Genomic DNA, 12,542 nt, shown 5'->3' with positions numbered 1-12,542 from the left:
CTCTTCCTGCTCTGTTCTCTTCCTGCTCTATTCTCTTCCTGCTCTATTCTCTTCCTACTCTGTTCTACTCCTGCTCTTTTGTCTTTGGTCTCTCTTTATGTAGTGTTGTCTCTCTTGTCGTGATGTGTATTTTGTCCTGTATTTATAATATATATATATATTTTTTATCCCAGCCCCGGGCCCCGCAGGAGGCCTTTTGCCTTTTGGTAGGCCCGTAATTGTAAATAAGAATTTGTTCTAAACTGACTTGACTAGTTAAATAAAGGTTAAATAAAATGTATAAAATCCTACTGTGTTATCATCCTACTCTGTTCTGCTCTGTTCTCATCCTACTCTGTTCTGCTCTGTTCTCGTCCTACTCTGTTCTGCTCTGTTCTCATCCTACTCTGTTCTGCTCTGTTCTCGTCCTACTCTGTTCTGCTCTGTTCTGCTCTGTTCTCATCCTACTCTGTTCTGCTCTGTTCTCGTCCTACTCTGTTCTGCTCTATTCTTGTCCTACTCTACTCTCTCATTAATATTTCCATGTGAAGCTGGTTGACAAGGTGTGTGTGTGTGACGGAGCAATGGAGGCTCCTTAAGGGAAAAAGGGAGGACCATCCTCAGTCAATTTCAGAAAAATGTAAATAGTGAAATATTAAAAAATATCTTTAGATAAAATATACTAAATATATTCACATCACCAAATTATTGAAAAAAACACACTGTTTTGTAATGAAGGTCTACAGTAGCCTCAACAGCACTCTGTTAGGTAGCACCATGGTGTAGCCGGAGGACAGCTAGCTTCCGTCCTCCTCTGGGTACATTGACTTCAATACAAAATATAGGAGGCTTGTGGTTCTCAAACCCCTACCATTACACAGTAATTATGACAACTTCCTGGGGATGTCCTCCATTAACCTGACATGTTGTCCACCCAGTTGAATTTAGGTGAAAACTATGATCCCTTATTGATGTCACTTGTTAAAGCTACTTCAATCAGTGGAGATGAAGTGGAGGAGACGGGTTAAAGAAGGATTTTTAAGCTTTGAGACAATTGAGACATGGATAGTGTATGTCCCGTTCAGAGGGTGAATGGGCCAGACAAAATATTTAAGTGCCTTTGAACGAGGTATGGTAGTAAGTGCCAGGCACACCGGTTGGTGTCAAGAACTGCAACGCTGCTGGGTTTTTCACGTCAACAGTTTCCCTGTGTGTATCAACAACGGTCCACCACCCAACGGACATCCAGGAAACTTGACACAACTGTGGAAAGCATTGGAGTCAACATGGGCCAGCATCCCTGTGGAAGGCTTTCGACACCTTGTAGAGTCCATGCCAAGACGAATTGAGACGGATCTGAGGGGAAAAAAGGGGGGGTGCAACTCAATATTGGGAAAGTGTTCTTAATGTTTGGTATACTTGGGGTACAGCGTGACTTCTTACTCAAAATAATCTATCATCATATACTGTATGTCCAGTAAATTGTCACAATTCAAAATGATCGAGTTTGATGTCAAAACGGCCCATCACACTAACTCCATCACACTACCTCCATCACATACCATCACACTACCACCATCACAAACCAACACACACATCACACTACATCCATCACACTACATCCATCACATGCCATCACACTACCTCCATCACACTACTGCCGTCACACTACATCCATCACACCATCACACTACCTCCATCACACTACCTCCATCACACTATTTCCATCACACTATTTCCATCACACTGCCTCCATCACACTATTTCCATCACACTGCCTCCATCACACTGCCTCCATCACACTGCCTCCATCACACTGCCTCCATCACACTACCTCCATTACACTATTTCCATCACACTACCTCCATCACACTGCCTCCATCACACTACCTCCATTACACTATTTCCATCACACTGCCTCATCACACTGCCTCCATCACATTACCTCCATCACACTACCTTCATCATACTACATCCATCACACTACCTCCATCACACTGCTTCCATCACACTACCTCCATCACACTATTTCCATCACACTGCTTCCATCACACTACCTCCATCACATACCAGCATACTACCCCATCACTACCTCCATCACACTACCCCATCACACAACCTCCATCACACTACCCCATTACACAACCTCCATCACACTACATCCATCACACTGCCTCCATCACATTACCTCCATCACACTACCTTCATCATACTACATCCATCACACTACCTCCATCACACTATTTCCATCACACTACCTCCATCACACTATTTCCATCACACTGCTTCCATCACACTACCTCCATCACATACCAGCATACTACCCCATCACTACCATCACACTACCCCATCACACAACCTCCATCACACTACCCCATTACACAACCTCCATCACACTACCCCCATCACACGACCCCATCACACTACCCCATCACACGACCTCCATCACACGACCTCCATCACACTACCTCATCACACGACCTCCATCACACGACCCCATCACACTACCCCATCACATACCATCACACTACCTCCATCACACTACCTCCATCACACGACCTCATCACAATACATCCATCACACTACCTCCATCACACTACATCCATCACACTACCTCCATTACACTACTGCCGTCACACTACTGCCGTCACATACCATCACACTGCCTCCATCACACTGCCTCCATCACACTACCTCCATTCAACTACCTCCATTACACTATTTCCATCACACTGCCTCATCACACTGCCTCCATCACATTACCTCCATCACACTACCTCATCATACTACCTCCATCACACTACTCCATCACACAATTTCCATCACACTACCTCATCACACTATTTCCATCACACTACCTTCATCATACTACCTCCATCACACTACATCCATCACACTACCTCATCACACTACCTCCATCACACTATTTCCATCACACTACCTCCATCACACTACCTCCATCACATACCAGCATACTACCCCATCACTACCTCCATCACACTACCCCATCACACAACCTCCATCACACTACCCCATTACACAACCTCCATCACACTACCTCCATCACACTACCCCCATCACACGACCCCATCACACTACCTCCATCACACTACCTCATCACACGACCTCCATCACAATACATCCATCACACTACCTCCATCACACTACATCCATCACATGCCATCACACCATCACACTACCTCCATCACACTACTGCCGTCACACTACTGCCGTCACATACCATCACACTACCTCCATCACACTATTTCCATCACACTATTTCCATCACACTGCCTCCATCACACTACCTGATCACACTACCTCCATCACACTGCCTCCATCACACTGCCTCCATCACACTACCTCCATCACACTACCTCCATTACACTATTTCCATCACACTGCCTCATCACACTGCCTCCATCACATTACCTCCATCACACTACCTCATCATACTACCTCCATCACACTACTCCATCACACAATTTCCATCACACTACCTCATCACACTACCTCATCACACTATTTCCATCACACTACCTTCATCATACTACCTCCATCACACTACATCCATCACACTACATCCATCACACCACCTCCATCACAATATTTCCATCACACTACCTCCATCACAATATTTCCATCACACTGCTTCCATCACATACCAGCATACTACCCCATCACTACCTCCATCACACTACCCCATCACACAACCTCCACCACACTACCCCATTACACAACCTCCATCACACTACATCCATCACACTTCATCCATCACACCACCTCCATCACAATATTTCCATCACACTACCTCCATCACAATATTTCCATCACACTGCTTCCATCACATAACAGCATACTACCCCATCACTACCTCCATCACACTACCCCATCACACAACCTCCACCACACTACCCCATTACACAACCTCCATCATACTACTCCATCACACAACCTCCATCATACTACCTCCATCACACTACCCCCATCACACGACCCCATCACACTACCCCCATCACATACCATCACACTACCTCCATCACACTACCTCATCACACGACCTCCATCACAATACATCCATGACACTACCTCCATCACAATACATCCATGACACTACCTCCATCACAATACATCATCACACTACTTCCATCACACAACCTCCATTACACTATCTCCATCACATACCATCATCACACTACCTCCATCACATACCATCACACTACCTCAATCACATTACCCCACATGGCATCCCTCTCTGTTGGATAGCCATAGCCAGCTAGCGAACATAGCATCCCTCTCTGTTGGATAGCCATAGCCAGCTAGCGAACATAGCATCCCTCTCTGTTGGATAGCCATAGCCAGCTAGTGAACATAGCATCCCCCTCTGTTGGATAGCCATAGCCAGCTAGCGAACATAGCATCCCTCTCTGTTGGATAGCCATAGCCAGCTAGTGAACATAGCATCCCTCTCTGTTGGATAGCCATAGCCAGCTAGCGAACATAGCATCCCTCTCTGTTGGATAGCCATAGCCAGCTAGCGAACATAGCATCCCCCTCTGTTGGATAGCCATAGCTAGCTAGCTAACATAGCATCCCTCTCTGTTGGATAGCCATAGCCAGCTAGCTAACATAGCATCCCTCTCTGTTGGATAGCCATAGACAGCTAGCTAACATAGCATCCCTCTCTGTTGGATAGCCATAGCCAGCTAGCTAACATAGCATCCCTCTCTGTTGGATAGCCATAGACAGCTAGCTAACATAGCATCCCTTTCTGTTGGATAGCCATAGACAGCTAGCTAACATAGCATCCCTCTCTGTTGGATAGCCATAGCCAGCTAGCTAACATAGCATCCCTCTCTGTTTGAGCCGGGTGTTTGAGTAGGCTAAACTAACTAGCTGCATTCACAAGCTAAGTAAGTGGGAAAAATACTATGGATGAAAGCTCTTTCTTTCTCTCTCTCACTTGTCATTTATTTTTTAAGGAATGAATTTGTTCAAAACTGTTCAACTAATTGTCTTTCTCTCTCTTTATACACTGCAGTGCTAGCTAGCTGTAGCTTATGCTTTCAGTACTTGATCAATTCTCTGATCCTTTGATTAAAAATCCTTCTTTAACCGTCTCCTCTCCTTCACCTACACTGATGGAAGTGGATTGAACAAGTGACATCAATAAGGGATCATAGCTTTCACCTAAATTAATCTGGTCAGTTCATGTCATGGAAAGAGCAGGTGTTCTTAATGTTTTGTACAGTCAGTGTATATTCTATTATATTGACCATGACAGAAACTACAAACTGTTGAACTCTCCAAGAATATGAATTCCTTTCTTCAGCACAAAGGAAACAACATGTCAGTCAGAGGTTTGTTTGTCTATGGGGGGCTGGATATTTCTTTCTGTATAAAAACTGCAACCACTGGCTTTAATATCCCAACCTGTCTGTGAAACACACCCTGCGGCTCTGTGGTCAACTGGCAGCTTGGCATCAATGGATGAGATGAGGAGAGAGAAAGAGAGTGGGTGAAAGAGAGAGAGAGAAAGAGTGGGTGAGAGGTAGAGAGAGAGAGAGAGAGTGGGAGAGTGGGTGAGAGGTAGAGAGAGAGGGTGAGAGAGAGAGGTAGAGAGTGGGTGAAAGGCAGAGAGAGAGAGAGAGAGAGAGGGTGAGAGGCAGAGAGTGGGTGAGAGATAGAGAGAGAGGTAGAGAGTGGGTGAGAGGCAGGGAGAAAGAAAGAGAGCAAGAGAGAGAGAGAGAAGGGGGCATCAAAGCCCAATAAACTGCATGATATTAAGAAATGCTATAGATGGAAGGAAGATAGTGTAGAAACCTACCTAGGAACAATTGTCCAAAAACAAAACCAATCCCTCCTAGACGACTTCCTGGACAAAATGTTTCCCTGAAATAGTGAAGGTGTAAACTTAGCAGTAGAAAGCCTGAACAGTGTATCAGCTAACATATAAAATAAAAACAATTCAAGCTGAAAACCTTAGACAATTGACAGCAATGAGAAATGGCTTGAGGAAGAGTACAAAAGCCTAAGAAAGACATGGAGAAACCTGTCCACACTGAACAAACAGCAACACAAAGAGCTATCTATCCAAAATGGAGATGTCTGGATAAACCACTTCTCCAACCTTCTAACCATTTAACCAAGAACAAAGAGAAAAAACAAACACGATCATCTACTAAAATACCAGCTATTAAAGACTACTCAGAACCCACTGGATTCTCCTATTAAATTAAAGACTACCCAGAACCCACTGGGTTCTCCTATTAAATTAAAGACTACCCAGAACCCACTGGGTTCTCCTATTACAATAAAGACCACCCAGAACCCACTGGGTTCTCCTATTAAATTAAAGACTACCCAGAACCCAGTGGGTTCTCCTATTACATTAAAGACTGCCAGAACCCACTGGGTTCTCCTATTACATTAAAGACTACCCAGAACCCACTGGGTTCTCCTATTAAATTAAAGACTGCCAGAACCCACTGGGTTCTCCTATTACAATAAAGACCACCCAGAACCCACTGGGTTCTCCTATTACAATAAAGACTACCCAGAACCCACTGGGTTCTCCTATTACAATAAAGACTACCCAGAACCCACTGGGTTCTCCTATTACAATAAAGACTACCCAGAACCCACTGGGTTCTCCAATTATATTAAAGACTACCCAGAACCCACTGGGTTCTCCTATTACAATAAAGACTACCCAGAACCCACTGGGTTCTCCAATTATATTAAAGACTACCCAGAACCCACTGGGTTCTCCTATTACAATAAAGACTACCCAGAACCCACTGGGTTCTCCTATTACAATAAAGACTACTTACATTGGATGAACTTCAGGACAAAATACAAACCTTCCAACCCAAAAAGGCCTGTGCGGTTGATGGTATCCTTAATGAAATGATAAAATATACAGACCACAAATTCAAGTTACTATACTCAAACTCTTCAACATTATCCTCAGCTCTGGCATCTTCCCCAATATTTGGAACCAAGGTCTAATTACCCCAATCCACAAAAGTGGAGACAAATTTGACCTCAACAATTACAGCGGAATCTGTGTCAACAGTAACCTCAGGAAAATCCTCTGCAGTATCATCAACAGCGGACTCCAACATTTCTTCAGTGAAAACAAATGGCGTGAGCAAATATCAAATTGGCCTCTTACCAAATTACTGTACGACACACCACGTATTCACCCTCCACACCCTAATCGACAAACAAACAAATCAAAACAAAAGCAAGGTATTTTCATGCTTTGTTGATTGCAAAAAAGCTTTTGACTCAATTTGGCATGAGAGCCTGCTGTATAAACTGATGGAAAGCGGTGTTGGGGGGGGGGGAGTAAATATTAATTAATATTAAAATCAATGTACACAAACAATAAGTGTATGGTCAAAATTGTCACAGACTTCTTCCCTGGGGGCCGGGGGGTGATACAGGGATGCAGCTTGAGCCCCACTCTCTTCAACATTTGTAAAATGTAATTGTCGAAACAGCACTAGAACAGTCTTGCTAGACTCTGAAATCAAATGTCCATAAAGTTCTACTTTTGACTCATCTGTCCATAGAACATTCTAGAACATTCTTCCAAGAGTCTTGATAATCATCCAGGTGCTTTTTGTCAAACTTGAGCCAACCTTTTGTGTGACATGGGCCCCATTATGTCTGGTGAAAGCCAAGCACTGCGTTCCAGAGTAAGAACCTCATACCAACGGTCAAGCATGGTGGTGGTGGTAGTGTGATGGTTTGGAGATGCTTTGCTGCCTCAGGACCTGGACGACTTGCCTTAATAGAAGGAACCATGAATTCTGCTCTGTATCAGACAATTCTACAGGAGAATGTCAGGCCCATCCGTCTGTGAGCTGAAGCTCAGTTGGGTCATGCAGGAAGACAATGATCCAAAACACACAATCAAGTCTACATGAAAACGGTTAAAAAGCAACAAATTTGAAGTTTCGTAAAGTCCAGATCTAATCCCAATTGAGATGTTGTGGCAGGACTTGAAAAGAGAAGTTAATGCTTGAAAACCCACAAATATCTCTGAGTTAAAGTAGTTCAGCATGCAAGAGTGGGCCACAATTCCTCCACAGCGATGTGAGAGTCTGATCAACAACTACAGGAAGTGTTTGGTTGGAGTCATTACAGCTAAAGGTGGACCTGTATCTATATCTATATTAGAGTACCTGTATCTATATCTATATCTGTATCTATACCTGTATCTATATCTATATCTATATCTGTATCTGTACCTGTATCTATATATGTAAGTGTATCTGTATCTATATCTATATCTGTACCTGTACCTATATCTATACCTGTATCTATATCTGTATCTGTACCTGTATCTATATATGTAAGTGTATCTGTATCTATATCTATATCTGTATCTGTACCTGTATCTATACCTGTATCTATATCTATATCTATATCTGTACCTGTACCTATATCTGTACCTGTATCTATACATGTATCTGTACCTGTACCTATATCTATATCTGTATCTATATCTGTACCTGTACCTATATCTGTATCTATACCTGTATCTATATCTGTATCTGTACCTATATCTGTATCTATACCTGTATCTATATCTATATCTATACCTGTATCTATATCTGTATCTATATCTATACCCGTATCTATATCTATATCTGTATCTGTACTTGTATCTGTATCTGTACCTGTACCTGTATCTATATCTATATCTGTATCTGTACCTGTATCTATACCTGTATCTATATCTATATCTATATCTGTACCTGTACCTATATCTGTACCTGTATCTAAACATGTATCTGTACCTGTACCTATATCTATACCTGTATCTATATCTGTACCTGTACCTGTATCTATATATGTAAGTGTATCTGTATCTATATCTATATCTGTATCTGTACCTGTATCTATACCTGTATCTATATCTATATCTATATCTGTACCTGTACCTATATCTATATCTGTATCTATATCTGTACCTGTACCTATATCTGTATCTATACCTGTATCTATATCTATATCTATATCTGTATCTATACCTGTATCTATACCTGTATCTGTACTTGTACCTGTATCTGTATCTGTACCTGTATCTGTACCTGTATCTATACCTGTATCTATACCTGTACCTGTATCTGTATCTGTACCTGTATCTGTACCTGTATCTATACCTGTATCTATACCTGTACCTGTATCTATATCTATATCTGTATCTATATCTGTACCTGTATCTATATCTATATCTATACCTGTACCTGTATCTATACCTGTATCTATATCTATATCTGTATCTGTACTTGTACCTGTATCTGTATCTGTATCTGTACCTGTACCTGTATCTGTATCTGTACCTGTATCTGTATCTGTATCTATACCTGTATCTATACCTGTACCTGTATCTATATCTATATATGTATCTATATCTGTACCTGTACCTATATCTGTATCTATACCTGTATCTATATCTATACCTGTACCTATATCTGTATCTATATCTGTATCTGTACCTATATCTGTATCTATACCTGTATCTATATCTATATCTATATCTGTATCTATATCTGTATCTATACCTGTATCTATACCCGTATCTGTATCTGTACTTGTATCTGTATCTGTACCTGTACCTGTACCTGTATCTGTATCTGTACCTGTATATGTATTTGTATCTGTATATGTACTTGTATCTGTATCTGTACCTGTATTTGTACCTGTATCTGTATCTGTACCTGTATATGTATTTGTATCTGTATATGTACTTGTATCTGTATCTGTACCTGTATCTGTACTTGTATCTGTATCTATACCTGTATCTATATCTATATCTATACCTGTACCTGTATCTATACCTGTATCTATATCTATATCTGTATCTGTATCTGTACTTGTATCTGTACCTGTACCTGTATCTGTATCTGTACCTGTACCTGTATCTGTATCTGTACCTGTACCTGTACCTGTACCTGTATCTATACCTATATCTATACCTGTACCTGTATCTGTATCTGTAACTTGAGTTGAGTCCTTTTCACAACCACCAACCATTACATGTATGTTACCTGTAGTTGAGTTGAGGCTAAGTGCCTGTGCAGTGAAAGGATACTTCCCTCCTTGCTTGTCTCCTGCATGCTCTCCATCCCAGGAAGGGCAGCTGCCACACGCCGAAACAGCTAGAGAGAGACAGAGAGAGAGAAAATAAACAGAGAGAGGAGGAGGGAGATAGATACAAAGAAGAAGAGAGAGAGACAGACAGAAGGGGAGAGAGAGAGAGAGAGAGAGAGAGAGAGGAGAGAGAGAGAGAGAGAGAGAGAGAGAGAGAGAGAGAGGGGAGAGAGACAGAGAGAGAGAAAATAAACAGAGAGAGGAGGAGGGAGATAGATACAAAGAAGAGAGAGAGACAGACAGACAGACAGAAGGGGAGAGAGAGAGAGAGAGAGAGAGGGGAGAGAGACAGAGAGAGAGAAAATAAACAGAGAGAGGAGGAGGGAGATAGATACAAAGAAGAAGAGAGAGAGAGACAGAAGGGGAGAGAGAGAGAGAGAGAAAGAGAGGGGAGAGAGAGAGAGAGAGAAAATAAACAGAGAGAGGAGGAGGGAGATAGATACAAAGAAGAAGAGAGAGAGACAGACAGAAGGGGAGAGAGAGAGAGGAGAGAGAGAGAAAATAAACAGAGAGAGGGGGAGGGATAGAGGAAGAGAGAAAGAGAGTCCGAGACAGACAGAAGGGGAGAGAGAGAGAGAGAGGGGGGGGGGGGGGGAGAGAGAGAGAGTTAGTACACTGTGACTCATGCTATGTCCATAACCGGGGAGAGTCTGTCTGCTACCAGACAGAGAGAATGTCTCATCCATTCATCTCCGTCACCTGTGGACGACCCAATCACCTCGCTGAGAAAGGAAGCTCCATCATGCACTGAGCCAGGGATATAGCTCACACATTATAAAGCACTCACACAGTCAGTCAGTCAGTCACACAGTCAGTCAGTAACACAGTCACACAGTCAGTCAGTCACACTGGTGATAGTCAGCTTGACATACCCTCTCGGTCTGGATGAGTTGGGTGATAGCCAGCTTGACATACCCTCTCGGTCACACTACTTAATCTGTGGTGCCATTCTAGGGACTACTGCCCTCTCATTACATTCCAAGTCAATTATAATACATCTGTAACTATAGTGTCCCCCACTAGGGAAGACCACCAGACAGGATCATCATACTCAATGACTTCCCAGAGGCTGGTCTATCAGCGTGTTACTATAGTGTCCCCCACTAGGGAAGACCACCAGACAGGATCATCATGCTCAATGACTTCCCAGAGGCTGGCCCTGGGGCCCTATAGGGGAATAGTGCACTACTTTAGACCAGCCCCTATAGGGTAGTAGTGCACTACTTTAGACCAGGCCATATAGGGGAATGGTGCACTACTTTAGACCCTATAGGGGAATAGTGCTCTACTTTAGACCAGGCCCTATAGGGGAATAGTGCTCTACTTTAGACCAGGCCCTATAGGGGAATAGTGCACTACTTTAGACCAGGCCCTATAGGGGAATAGTGCACTACTTTAGACCAGGGCCTATAGGGTAGTAGTGCACTACTTTAGATCAGGCCCTATAGGGTAGTAGTGCACTACTTTAGACCAGGCCCTATAGGGTAGTAGTGCACTACTTTAGACCAGGCCCTATAGGGTAATAGTGCACTACTTTAGACCAGGCCCTATAGGGTAGTAGTGCACTACTTTTGACCAGGGTCCACAAAAGCCATTTAGGACGCATCTGAAGGAGTGTCACCGAAACAAATGTCAGGGTGGTCATTTAATGTGTTTTTTGGTTTGAAAGGATTTTAGCTATTGTTCCTATAAGCAATCTATCAAAACATATCCTCATTTGACCTTCATGGACCTGGACATGAAATATTAGATAAAAGCATGACACAAGAAAGCATACATCTCTATTCATCATAATTTGTTTGGTCTGTCATCTAAAAAGCATAAAAGCAGATCCACTTAGTCTGGATGAAGATATTATTTATTTCGCCTCTTGTTTCTTTGTTGGCCATTTTTAAAGCATAAGGCTTCTGAAACGTAATTAAAGGTATGTTGTTCTCTAATTCTCGCAACAAAAAAAACCCACATTTTCAGATGGACTACATATTTATTCATTGAATGGTTCTCCCATCGATTGGGTTTCCGCCCATAAATATCTGGGCATTTGGATTGACAAGATTATAAAAAATATACTGATGCTCAGATTTAAAGTGGGTTCCTTTTTAAAAAAATTTTAAATCTAGGCTCTCCCTAAAAAGCAAGAAGCCGATTGTACAGTCAACCTTTCCTGACAGTTCTTGACAATGGTGACACTATTTCCCAGAATGCAGCAGCCACTACTCTTAAACGTTTTAACGCCGTCTACCATCGCGCCCTTCGCTTTATCACAGGTGACCGTTTTAATACTCATCACTGCTTCCTGTTTCAACAGTTTGGCAGTTTGGTTTGGTTTTTCCTCATTAAAGTCCTGTAGATCACTTCACTATTCCCTTTTTGTTTCCAAAGCCATACTACAC

At 42.5% G+C, this 12,542-nt stretch overlaps 1 protein-coding gene across 2 annotated transcripts in view; it reads right to left on the bottom strand.

The window, feature by feature from the left end:
• Positions 1-12,542, bottom strand: part of LOC118964702 (ras-related protein Rab-6B) — a 146,605-nt gene that overhangs the window by 23,217 nt on the left and 110,846 nt on the right. For both annotated transcript variants that reach the window (XM_036978937.1, XM_036978938.1), the window contains exon 7: positions 10,091-10,157. In XM_036978937.1, the coding sequence (XP_036834832.1) occupies positions 10,091-10,157 (67 nt within the window). The remainder of the gene's footprint in view (positions 1-10,090; positions 10,158-12,542) is intronic.

The sequence above is a fragment of the Oncorhynchus mykiss genome, chromosome 5, assembly GCF_013265735.2.
Source record: "Oncorhynchus mykiss isolate Arlee chromosome 5, USDA_OmykA_1.1, whole genome shotgun sequence".
Taxonomy (NCBI): domain Eukaryota; kingdom Metazoa; phylum Chordata; class Actinopteri; order Salmoniformes; family Salmonidae; genus Oncorhynchus; species Oncorhynchus mykiss.
Note: the sequence above shows the minus strand (reverse complement) of the source record. Positions and strands in the feature narration are given on the sequence as shown.